The 12,500-nt window shown below is 48.5% G+C and overlaps 2 protein-coding genes across 8 annotated transcripts in view; both read left to right on the top strand.

Annotated features, from left to right (window-relative positions):
- dab1a (DAB adaptor protein 1a) overlaps positions 1-3,946 on the top strand; it is a 73,095-nt gene extending 69,149 nt beyond the window's left edge. For all 7 annotated transcript variants that reach the window (XM_068592990.1, XM_068592993.1, XM_068592995.1 and 4 more), the window contains one exon: positions 2,058-3,946. Coding sequence is in view for 1 of the 7 variants with exons in the window: in XM_068592991.1 (XP_068449092.1) it covers positions 2,058-2,105 (48 nt within the window). In the remaining 6 variants the exon portion in view is untranslated. The remainder of the gene's footprint in view (positions 1-2,057) is intronic.
- A 2,525-nt stretch (positions 3,947-6,471) lies between these two features.
- Positions 6,472-12,500, top strand: part of LOC137795379 (FYN-binding protein 1) — a 10,708-nt gene continuing 4,679 nt past the window's right edge. Inside the window, exons 1-10 of the mRNA XM_068592793.1 lie at positions 6,472-6,483; positions 6,875-8,199; positions 8,285-8,436; positions 9,930-10,130; positions 10,217-10,400; positions 10,506-10,633; positions 10,862-10,902; positions 11,006-11,040; positions 11,328-11,490; positions 12,463-12,500. The exon at positions 12,463-12,500 is cut by the window's right edge and continues 122 nt beyond it. Of these exons, the coding sequence (XP_068448894.1) occupies positions 6,472-6,483; positions 6,875-8,199; positions 8,285-8,436; positions 9,930-10,130; positions 10,217-10,400; positions 10,506-10,633; positions 10,862-10,902; positions 11,006-11,040; positions 11,328-11,490; positions 12,463-12,500 (2,279 nt within the window). The remainder of the gene's footprint in view (positions 6,484-6,874; positions 8,200-8,284; positions 8,437-9,929; positions 10,131-10,216; positions 10,401-10,505; positions 10,634-10,861; positions 10,903-11,005; positions 11,041-11,327; positions 11,491-12,462) is intronic.

Below are 12,500 nucleotides of genomic sequence, written 5' to 3'. Positions count from 1 at the left end.
TTGGCCTCTTTCCCCACACTCAGACGGTCTGAAGGCAGCAAGTGGATGTGGGCCTTAAGTGGGAGGATGGATTGGAGATTTCTGTGTGTGTGTGTGTGTGTGTGTGTGTGTGTGTGTGTGTGTGTGTGTTCCGTCCCCCCTCCCCTGTAGTAGGTGGACTGCTTTGGTCCCGGTCCAATGACGCTGCTCCCAGATGGTGTTTACTTGCTCAATCACATCGACTTCAGACAACTCCCCAAACACACAGGCACAATCAGACACACACACACACACACACACACACACACACACACACCTGTGCAAAAAAAGGGCCAGTTATTCCCCAGACAAACACACCTGTGATCGATACTGTCGCCACCTGCGCTCGCGTCGCAGCCAAAAATAAAAACGCCGCCTGTCTCGTTGTCCCCTCCTTCCTCCCTCCCTGTTCCTCTCTCCCTCCCTCCCTTCCTTCCTCCCTCCCTCCCCCTCCCCCTGCTGTGTGGCTCAGATGGACATGTGTTCAGGCTCGAGGGCGAGAGAGGGAGTGTCAGTGTTTCGTTGTTTTTTTTTAGGGAGTTTTCTTCTTCTCTTTTTTCTTCCGGGGTGATCTCATCGTGTCCAGCGAACGCTCCCGAGTCTCAGCCGTGAAATGGTCTGTTCCACGGTTCACTGAGCCGACGACTACACACGCACACACACACACACACACACACACACATAAATGTCCTCTTGTGCACCAGCCAGCCCAGATATTTCGGCCTTCAGGCCGGGTGCTCATCCCTCCGTCCCGCCCGCCTCGGCTTCACGGAGCTGAAGCGGCGCTGGTTAGATGATGCAGGATGACACCGCCGTGTGTGTGTGTGTGTGTGTGTGTGTGTGTGTGTGTGTGTGTGCTGGCTGTCACTGCTGGCCTCTTCGTCGCCTCTCCCCGGGCTGCTGGCAGCTACTTTCTGCTGACTGTTTCAGCTCTGGAGCTCCTCCCAACTTCAACCTCACTTCAAGCCCTTTTTTTAAGCCGTACATAATAAATGAAATGTAACTTTCTGCCCAAGACACACACACATGTTGACATCAACCTCGACAGCCATTACTATTTCACTATTGATAAATGTGACGTGTATTTCCTCAGTTCATCCGTTAACTGTTTGGTCGATAAAATGTCAAAAAAAATGGCGGAAAAACAACCATGAAGGGACATTTTGTCTAAAAGGGTTTAATCTCATCGTGTCCGTCAAACATTTATCTCAATGATTTTTAAGAAAACTGAGAAAGAAAAACATCTCCTGATGATCTACACCTGTTCCTCTCGACCTCCAGGAAGTTGAGTCGTGACTCAGGACGATCTTTAAAGTTCTCACGTCGACGTCGGCGGCAGAAACTTTTAGCTCAAACCGCCAAAAAAAAAAACATCTTTATTTTTTGTAAACTCTCCTCCGGGCGCCGCCTCGTGTCCTCGCGTGGCGTTCACTGGCAGTCAGAGAAAGTCTTTTTTCCCAGCGTGTTTTTTCTCTCCTTCTCCTTCTTCCTAAAAGGCCGGTAGCCTCCAATCAAGCTGTCTGCGGCAGATTGAGTGCCCGGCTGTAATTATGTGTACGATAATAACGGAGCCGCCGCTGTGAGCGACTGCAGCCGTCACGCTAACAAAACAACACAAAAAAACATGCAGGCGTGGTGACTCACAACTGGTGTTTCCCACCTGATTCATACTGGTCCTGCTGGGAGAGCATAATGCATGAAAACACACACACACACACACACACACACACAGAAGAAAAAGGGTTTGGAGCAGAGAGTCTCTCCAGCGGTGCACTACTGCCACCTGGTGGCCGCGGGCGGTGCAGCAGCTTCCTGCAGGTCTTGGGTGGGACTTGTCGGGGCTTGCAGAGTGAAACCCTGCAGACGGTTGAGCCGGTGAATCAGAGGCAGAAACTCGGGAACTCCCTTTTACTCAACGGAAGAAAAACAAACAAACCCAACGTGAGAAAAAGCTGACACGTTGTTTCTCTCTCTCTCTCTCTCTCTCTCTCTCTCTCTCTCTCTCTCTCTCTCTCTCTCTCTCTCTCTCTCTCTCTCAGAAGGGGAAGGACCCGCTCTACGCTCAGATCAACAAGGGGAAGAAATAAAGAGACGCACAGGAAGACCAGACCAGCACCGAGAGACCTGGAGGCGAACCCTCACCTGTGTGTGTGTGTGCGTGTGCGTGTGTGTGTGTGTTTGTGTTGCACAACGCCCTGCCTGGCCAAGCCCTTCCTCTCCTCCTCATCCTCCTCTTCATCCGGCTAACAGCCTCCCAGGAGGAGCCTCCTCTCTTCCACCTCCTCCTCCAGACAGGAGGGATATCAATCACCGAGGCGGATCCCGTTCTCCCTCCACTGCGCTGTTTCTTCCTCCTCTTCCTCCTCCTCCTCTTCCTCCTTCACACCCAGCCTTACAGACATAACCCGCTCCTTCCATCTTTTCCTCTTCGCCCTCGTCCATCCCTCTGCCTCCCCGCGTCTGTGCCGCCAAGGAGGAACTGAGTCGAGCAGTGCCTCAGACTGACACACACACACACACACACACACACACACACACACAGACACACACGGACCAGAACCTGTAGCGATGAAGGGCCCCGCAGGAGGAGCTGGACTCTTTTAACGAGCCGATCAGGAGGCCCCGGGGACTGGGATCCGCTGCTTCTGATTGTTGTTGTTTTGTTTTTTTGTGGGTCGGCCTCGGGCGTTGTTGTGAGTCTCTGCTGGATCACTATGCAGAAACAGACTCTCTGGGAGCTACTCACACACACTCACACACACACACACACACAGTCATCTGTCACTCTCTCTCTCTCTGATTTGCCAAAACGTCTCCTGTCGCGGACGGACGGACTCACAGACTCACGCCGAGGCCGTAAAGGACATTGAGGGGCGGAGCCGGACGCCGCGAGGTCGTCACGAGTCCATTAAAAAAAAAAAAAAAAGACAGATTTCCGTGATCGAAACTGTTCATTCTCTATAGCTTTTGTACAATACGGATGAAAAATAAAAGGACAAAAAAAACACACAAAAAAAAAGGAGAAATTGAAAAAAATTGAATTTTTATTTTATAAGCCAATCAAGCCGCTGGGTCTCAGCTCTATGGGAGAAATAGAGTCAACAAGGCTTTAAAGACATCTGATCGTTGGGTTACATCATTTTGTAAATAATTATGACGACAAACCAACCATCCTGTCCGCCGGACCTCTGCGCCATAAAATAGGAAGTCTTCCGTTATGCAAAACTCCCGACGTTAACCGAGCAATACCAACACGTCTTGTTTTTATTCTTCTTTCCCTTCATTTTGTTGCCCCGCCCCCTTTTCTGATTTTGATCTCCGTGCACGGATGTTGTCGTCTCGGCCTCCACCCGCTGATCCTCAATCCAGCTGCACACATTTGTACCTCTATTTTCAAGCCCCGCCCCCAAAAAAAACATTCTTACATCACCGGAAAAGCCTCACACAAGCCCCGCCCCCTTCCACAGGAAGCGTTTGAAGCCCCGCCCACTTGTCTGTCAGGTGCCAAACTACAGCGACCTCTGCTACGACCTCTGCTGTGACGTCACTGATGCCGGCGCTCCCTATTTTATGGCCAGAGTCCCCTCATCGTTTCCTTTTATTTCCTTTTTTTAAAAATCTTTTTTCTTTTGATTAACTTACAAATCTGACGACTAGATGGCGAGCAAAGGCGTTGAATTAATACATTAAAATAAGGGTGGGGGTGTTTGGGGTGTTTGGGGGAAGGTCGCTGTTTGAGTGCGTAACATTTCTAGACCTGTTTTAACTTTACCTCAGCTAACAGTTTCTTAATGTAAATTGACACATTATTTTTATCTTTATGACGACGACGTTCTGCAGTCGGGTTTCTAGATGATTCTTTGGTTCTCTCTTGATTTTACGTATTCCACCATGTATTACTGTTACAAATAAACACATCCCAAATGACTGACGCGTCCGTTAATGGTGCAATCCGTGTGTGAGAGTGTGTGTGTGTGTGTGTGTGTGTGTGTGTGTGTGTGTTTGGCAGAGGTGACTCCCCCCTCACACACACACACACACACAAGCGCCCCAGGGTGCCTTGCAGTAATTTAACGTGGTGTAATGGGCCGTCACATTGTGCCACAGCGGCAGCTTCTAATGCAAACTGTCACGAGCTTTATTGGTCCACAAAGCAACGACTCAGTCCTCCTCCTCTTCCTCCTCCTCTTCCTCCTCTTCCTCTTCCCATTAGAATAACTTTAACGCGCTTTGTTGAGTCCATATTATGCAGAGAGAAACTGGACCTACAGATGAATCTAAAGGGTCAGTTCACACAAAAATAAACATTTCTTTGCACGTTAAGAAGAAGAGTTTACTTTACTTTTGGTCGTCGCTAACCGCTAACTCACTGAATCATTTGTCAAAATAAATGATTATTTTCACTTTTATTGTGGATTTGAATGAGCTTTGGAGACACTTTTCGAAAAGTTTTGTCTTGTAAATTACTTTTATTTTTTGTTGGCTTCGCTGAAGATTATTATTGCCACATTTTATTTATTTATTTTAGCGTGACGTTCTTTCTTCACACGTTTGATGGATTCTGTCTGAAGGCCGATCGGACGACGCATATGTTCTGAATTCAAGCGTTTTAAATGCTAATTATTATATGAATGCAATTGTTAAACTTTTAACATTAAGTTGTAGATCTATAGACTCCTCCCCCAAGAAACCTTTGTGTTTGTTGTGTTTGTTGCGGACGCGTCGCGATACTTCCTGCTTCCTAAAATCAGGATTTAATCTTTTTCGCGAGATGCGTCGCACGCCGTTGTGATCATCGTTGCCTCGTCGTCTTCTTCTGGCAACCGTTGCTCCCGAGGTTGCGCGCTACGGGAAGCAACGTTCTAGCAGCTTGTCAAAATAAAAGCCCTCAGCTTCTGTCGTGTTTTTAAAATGTTTTAATATAAAACAACGCGTGAGTATGTGGCCACAGCAGCGTAACACTCTTCACAAACACAGTGACATCATCTGCAAAGTAACACATTTTATTCAAGAGTTTGATGCAACATAAGGCATTTGTGTTGAGTGTACACAATATATTCCTGTGCAATAAACAAACAAAAGGTCGAAGAGGAAGGAGAGGAGCTCTCCGTGATGCGTTCATGTCTGGGACATTCAGTGAATTCGCTACCAGTCGAGGTTTTGAGACGCTCGTCACGCAACTTTTATGTTTTATTTTTATGCCACCGAACATATTTTGTGGAGCTGTGCGTACGTTTCACAGCTTTGAATTATTACATTTGACAGTAGTGTTTCTTTCCCAGAGACATTGTCCCAGTAACTCCACAAACATCACTGTCGGCAGTTTTTTCCCCCGGAAATATTTCGGCACAGTATTTTTGGAAAAGACAAATTGCAGTTTTTTTATGGGGGAAGGGTCAATACAATTGAGATTAAATTCACATCCACATTTATGATGTTGCTGCCAGAAATGTTAGATTAAAGTCTTAAAACTTAAAACCTTGACCATGGAAAGTTCTTCCATTTTCAGCTCAATGTGATTTTTTTTAATATTAAGGACTATTTCACCATTTTTAATGTCCTGTTATATTACATTTTTTTCAGTTTATTTTAAGTTACTTCTCTCTTATGTGAAATTCCTGACATTGTTTTGACAACTTTCTGTTGTTTTGCTTTCATGTCAGTTTTTGTGTGTGTGTTTTTTACGTGACACTCTTCAAAAAATAAGTCAAAAGGACTTTACTTGTAAAATAAAGGTAAAATAAACAGGGAACAATTTGCAAGAGTGAAAACAACCAAGGGTAAGTGGAAAAAAGGTGTCTTTCTTTAATTATAATAGATTATATATATAATATTTAATAATCAGGAGGCCTCATGTGTGCTTGCGGTCTGTAAACATCCTCTAAGTGGTGCCGCGGTGTATTCATGTCATATTACAAATGCCTTCTTAAATACTTTCGTATTCTTTGTCACCAACCTGGAATGTTGTGTGTTTTCCTCTCTTCCTTCTCCATGTTTGTCCTTATTTAGACAAACACGCCTTACATCTAATGATGTATTACCTTCCCACTCTCTCTCTCTCTCTCACACACACACACACACAGATAATTTCTTTGAAGCATTGATCACAGTGGAGTTTCAATAGATTCTGTGGCTATACGAAGCTTTTTCAGCATACTGGTCGAGCCACATTCCCGAGGGATTAAACAAGTAAAGGAAAAAAAAAAAGCTCCGTTGAGAGGCTGATTGTTGCGTTCGAGGCTCGACCCGTTTGACGAGACTGTTTTTTTGTTTTTTTTAAAGAGGCAGCTATTCCCACTCGACCTCATTCCTGCGGCAATCACCTGTGCGCCGTGAGACGCTCAGGTAGTCTCGAGCGGCACACGGTTGAGAAAGTGATCTTTTAAACCGGACGACACGATGAGAAGCAACTGAGACAGATTTCTGTGACGACAGTGGATAATGGAGCACGCAATGGATGAGCAGGTTGGTGCCCTTTTTTTGGTAATTATCATTCAATTCCTCCCACAAAGTGAGTAATTACGTGATAACGACGCCGCGTTCGACTGTGGCGTTTGTTTTTATTTCGTGTTGAAGCTGCTTCCTGTCTTAAATAAGTTGAGTTATAGTGTCCCGATAGAGAATAAGCTGATTGTCCTACATTTAATGCGACAGTTAAAGGTGTGTTGAAACTTTTCTGATTCACTTCAAATCAGGTCCGTCGACTCTGTCTCGAGGCAGAAACACCTATTCGTGTGCAAACGGTGCAAAAACCAAACAACGTCCACGATTTAAGTCTTTTCCAGCAGCTGTTTTGTCCGATCATTTGTTCATTTTCTTGACGGTGACACTGCGTGTTGTGTTGTCCTTTCACCAGGTGGACACGCTGGACTTTAAGGCCCTGAGGGCCAAGTTCCAGAAGGAGGATCCCCTCCAGAGGCCGACCAAGATCAGACCCGCTCCGCCAGAGAAACCGAAGACGCTCCCTCCTCCTCCTCCTTCCCAGAGCCCCACTTCCTTCCTCCCCGCGGGAGCGCGCCCCTCCCTGCTCAGCTCCATCAGCCAGAGCCTGGACAGGGGGTCGGCCACCGCCCCCAGGGTGGTCTTCAAGGAGGACAAGAAGGAGGGCAAGAAGCCCCTGATCCAGATCAACGCCAAGGGGAAAGACAAGAGCGAGGGGAAGCCCAAAAAGGGCAAGGACAAGACGAAGGACGGCAAAGAGAAGCCGGACGGGGACTCGGCGGAACAGAAGCAGAAAAGCGGGAAAGAGAAGAAGCTCCCGTTGTTCCCAGAGGGCGCCGCGGAGCTGGTGCCGGGAGCGCCTGCGCCTCAAGCCACGCTGTCGAAGAGGAAGGGCTTCCTGGGCTTCAAGAAGTCGCCGAAGAGAAATTCCGCGGAGGTCCTATCGACAGAGTCTATCCTGGACTCCCCGAGCTTGAACGGCCCCGAACCGGCTATGATCCCGGCACCTCTGATCCCGGCACCTTTGGTCCCAGCACCTCTGATCCCGGCACCGCTGATCCCGGCACCTCTGATCCCGGCACCTTTGGTCCCAGCACCTCTGATTCCAGCACCTCTGATCCCGGCACCTCTGATCCCGGCACCTTTGAGCCCGGCACCTCTGATCCCGGCACCTTCGGACTTCGGTGACGCAGAACCCGCCGAGCCAAGTGTCCTCCTTCCAAACATACCCACATTCCCAGACTATACTGCTGCCGAGGAAGTGATCCCCGCCTTTCCCGAATTCACCGTACTTCCCACATTCGTTCCGGACGCCCCGGCTCCTGAAGCACCGACCCCAGAGATTGAGACTCTCGAGATAGAAACTCCCTCCCTGCCCGTTTCCAGGCCGGCCAGCCGGAACGAAGCCATCCCCGACCCGCCCGCCGCTGCCCCGACCCCTCCGCCCAGTCGATTCGTCTCTGCGACCCCTCCGGTGGCCTCCACTCCCTCTCCCACGCCTCCCGAGCTGGCGGTCGAGGAGGAGGAGGAGGCCAGCGCCGAGGAGGTGAACATAGCCGAGGTGGAGGCGCCTCCTCCGGCAGCTGCAGACCCCGATTCCAAAACGCCGTCTCCCAAAGCGGAGCGGCCCACCTCGGCCATGGCGGCCCTCTCCAGGGTGGAGATCTTGAACCAGGGGAAAAGGACTGCTCTCGACCAGAGGATCTTCAATGCTCTGGAGAAGGCCCGCAGGAAGAGCAGGTACACACTGGTATCCATGTTGGAAATACAGTCCACTGTTGTTGGAAGAAAAAATAAACTGTTTAATGCATTCCTCTGGTTTCAGCCCGCAGACCAACCCCTCCTCATCCTACTCCGTCACCCCACCTCCCGGGGAGTTCACCCCGAGTCCCACCCCATCTCTCATAGATCTCCCACCCATTGATTACTCAGGGGACGCCGCCCGCCCATCAAAACCAGTCAATGGCTTCGACCACAGTAAGTCCGGACCAATCGTTGCAGAGTCCTTCTTCCTCTCTGCTTCCTGTTTTCTTGTGGACATTTTCTTTGACTGTTATACCTGAAAGATGAAGCACACAACAGACCTCATCTCCAGGTCATCAGGTGCATACTGTGCATGGGCCCATTTGGAGACAACTGGTCCCTGGGTACTGACATGCAAATGGTCCCACCATATCCGGTAGACAGGAGTAAAACCACTGTTTGTGTCACTGTTTAGCCTCTCGTGGTCATTTTTTCTCTTCTCATAGTTATTGTGAGTGTCTTTGCGGTCTTTTTTTTAGCAATGTAGTGTTTTTTCTCATTCTTTGTAATCATTATTTTCTCTTTGTCGTCATTTTGCAACTCTTTGTCGTTGCTTTTGTCTGTTTTTAATCATTGCAGCTTCTCTTCAGAGTTGTTTTGTCCCTTTGTGATAATTTCTTTGGCTCTTTGTGGTTCTTTTGATCTTTTTTCTGTCGTCCATGTGAGTCTCTTTGTTGTGGTTTCATGTTTCCTTTTCTGTTCATTCTGAGAGTCTTTTCCTGGCTGGTTCGTGTGTCTTTGAGTGACATTTTTGCGCTGGTCTTCACCTGCAAAAACATAGTAACACACATCTCGTTCCAATTAGGGCTAATTGGGGCCCAGGCCCCTGACATATTGGGCCCCTGAGCCAATGTCCAATAGTCCTGTGATCTAATCCATGGTGCAGTGCAGCCAGTAGTAAAGAGTGTTGCTTTGGAGAAGCAGTTTTAAAGAAACACACACACACACACACACACACACACACACAAACACACATACCGAGAACAGGCCTGACATTCTTTCTTGTCGTGCCAGAAACAACAGCGCAGCAGGGCAGAGCTGCAGGTATGTCAGCGATGACAGAGAGGAGGAGCGGTGACAGAAAGCAGGTTAATGTCTGTGAGGCTGACGAGCAGTGAATCTGCCGCTGTGTTACACAGAGAGCATTAATCCTGTCTCGCTTTGAAACCGCCTCCTGCTGCTTCTACCATTTAATCACGTCCGTTGTCACTTATCGCAGGAAAGGATTGGAGATGAGTCTTTCCTTAAAGCGCGTATTGTGCAACACAGAGCGATTCAGGACCGCTCAGGGTGAAAACAACCACGCATTCTGCATTGTAAGAAAGACAAGTGGGTGCAGTTAAATTTTATGCTAAAGTACTTTTGCTTAAAAGAAATTCCGGCAATTAAAGGAAGAGAGAAGTCACAGGAGTGTTTTTTTAAAGGAAGGACTGCCTCCTAACTCTTACTTCTGATTGCATTATCTCTGCTCTGCAGAGTTAAATCAAAACAAGTAGTGTTGGACAGGTTTCCTGTCCTCGCAGATTAACTTGTTCCCCTTGACTTGGCTCTCTGCCTCTCTGTGTTTGCAAACTCCCTGCAGGTGTTTCAACGTTTTTACTGCGACACAACATCTGAAAAATGCATTTAAGAAAACCTGCGTGTTGATGCTGAGTCATTGTCTGCAGGGCAAGCCTCTGCAGGGTTGGAGGGCATCGCTGAGGAGCGGTCCGGCGCCATCCCGGAGCTAATGGTGGTCGCTCCTCCACCTCCTAAGAGGGTCCTGCCGGACCCCGAGTCTCTGGGTCCGACTCCGGAGAAGCCGAGCAGACCTCTCTCGGTCCAAATGGGTCACTTCATCCCTCCAACTCCTCCCGTTGTGGACGACGGTGAGGTTACAAGTTGTTCCCTTTGCGAGAATCAAACAAGTGTACCGGACGCCCCCCCTCTTAATGTCGTTGTTCTTCGTCCACAGGGATCATCGCTCCTCTCAAGCTCTCAGAGGACCTCCCGGAGTTCGAGTCGGAGCGGGGCAACGATACGTCCAACGAACAGAGCATGTCCGAGCTGTACAGTAACGACACGACTCCCCCAGGTGCGGAGGTGCCCTCCGACCGAGAACCAGAGCCCTACTTCCCGATCTCTCTGGGTCCTACGGGGTAAGATGCACAAAGACCCCCTCCTCTCCAAAGTGCTTCTGTTCAACATCTGAGGAACCCTGTGGGGTGTTTAACTCCTTTCCTTTCCCCCTAAACCTCACGCAGGCTCGAAGGCGTCGTCGACAACGGCATCTACGAGAGCAACGAAGACGCGTACGAGGTTGTGCCCACGGCGGCCACCAAGAAGAAAGGGAAGGGCGACGGCGGCAAGAAACGCAAAGGGACGCTAAAGAGTGAGGAGGCCACACACATCCACACCACCAGATAGCATCACAATAGCCACATCTCGTCAATAAGACCGCATGAAGTGTGACATTGAAGTAAATTATTAGCATTCAGCCATGATTTCTGAATGGAAGAAGCACCGACAGCAGCTGTAATGTCGTCTTGTGTGATTTTGTCTCGAGGATGTAACTTTTTATTGTGTTTTTTTTATATTAACATCGCTGCGTTTCCCATAGATCCGTACGCCGAGCCCCAACAGGAAACAGTGAAGATCTTTGTGAGTCGCTTTTCAGATTAAAAGCGTGTTTTTTTTTCTTGCACATCTGTCGGAGATTTTCTGTCGATGGAGAGTAAAGCGAATCCTTTCTCTGTGTTTGCAGAACGAAGAGAAAGTCAAGACGGGCCGGTTCGGCAAGTAAGGCCTTGTTTTTTTGTTTTTTTATCTTGTTTTTTTTTTACGACACAGTTTTCTTTTCATCCCGTTATCCCCCAGACGCCGTCAGCAGGAGGGAGTTTTCTCTTTGTCTCCTCCCTAATCTCCTCTGCCGTTTTTAAACATGCAAAGAGATGCTTTTAAACAAGACGATTGTCTCCTCTCATCCTCTCCTAATTCTTTTCTCGTCCTCTCTTAATTTTACCTTCATTCTCTCCTCATCCTCCCCTCAATCTCACCTCTTCCTTCGCTTATTCTCCCCTACGCAGGAACGACAAGAAAGCCGAAGGGCCGGATGAGAAAGAGCTGAAAAAGAAAGAGAAGCAGCGTCTGGAGAAGGAGAAGAAGGAGCTGAAGGAGAAACAGGAGCGGGAGAAGAAGGAGCAGAAGGAGAGGGAGAAGAAGGAGAACGAGATGAAGAAGAAATTCCAAGTGAGTGACGTAATTTTGACGGTGGAGGAGGAGGAGGGGTGGATGTTTATTGCCGTGCAAACCTGTCGGGATTCATTCCTCCGCCGCAGAAGCAGCGTAGCTGATCATGTGCCGACGAAAGGAATCTGTGTCAACATAGTTTCGTTGTTGGTGGCTGTTGTTCATCCTGATACGGCGATCACTCAGGAACAGGATGTTCAACTGATCCAGTTCTGCTCGTGCTCAAAGACCAAAACCTCACTGGAGTTATGAAAGACAACGATCAGCCGACTCGTTTCTTTATCTTTTCACTTGTTCACTTTCGCTCTCATTGTGTTGTTTTTTTTGTTGACATTTTTAGCTAAATACCACCTGCACACGCCCCAAACTAAAGGCAGTCAGTGTTTAGAGAGCAGCTGGTATTTAGCGGCTAAAAAGACAAGTATTTCCTTTTTAAGAGGAGGAGAAGAAACACGAACATTGCAAACACTGCATTGCACGTAGCGCTAACAAATAATGGATGTTGTCAAGACGGACGGATTTTTATTTTATCAAAACCTAGAAAAGCACAGGTACCATAAAAGTGGTGTGAAAAGCCACTCCTACCTTCGGTGGTTGTCCCCGCTGTAGCCAGCTAGCGCTGCTGCTAGCTTCCCGCGTGCCAGCAGCCCGGGTCTGACGTCGAGCTGCTACCTTTGGTGGTTGTCTCCGCTAGCTCCCCACTGTAGCTAGCTAGCGCTGCTTCTAGCTCCCCACTGCTGCTGCTGCTGCTGCTGCTAGCTCCCCGCTGAGGCCAGCTAGCGCTGCTGCTAGCTCCTAGCTGCTCGCGCAGGCTGTTCCCTCGATGTGTGAATGTCCATTGACAGATTACTTTCTCTTTTCTTTTGTTTTGCCAGATTTTTGTCGGGATAAAAAAATAATTGATTTGCTGTATTTTGTGCACGTGTCTGTATACGTGAACATGTGACCACTGCCTGTTTGCTTGTGTTGCAGATCACGGGACAGGAGGACGCCATGTACCAGGCGACGGT

Source organism: Clinocottus analis, unplaced genomic scaffold (genome assembly GCF_023055335.1).
Source record: "Clinocottus analis isolate CAN_PGR_092001 unplaced genomic scaffold, fCliAna1.0.p SCAF_28, whole genome shotgun sequence".
NCBI classification, from domain to species: domain Eukaryota; kingdom Metazoa; phylum Chordata; class Actinopteri; order Perciformes; family Cottidae; genus Clinocottus; species Clinocottus analis.
The sequence above is the reverse complement of the archived record's forward strand: the minus strand, read 5'-3'. Positions and strand labels throughout refer to the sequence as shown.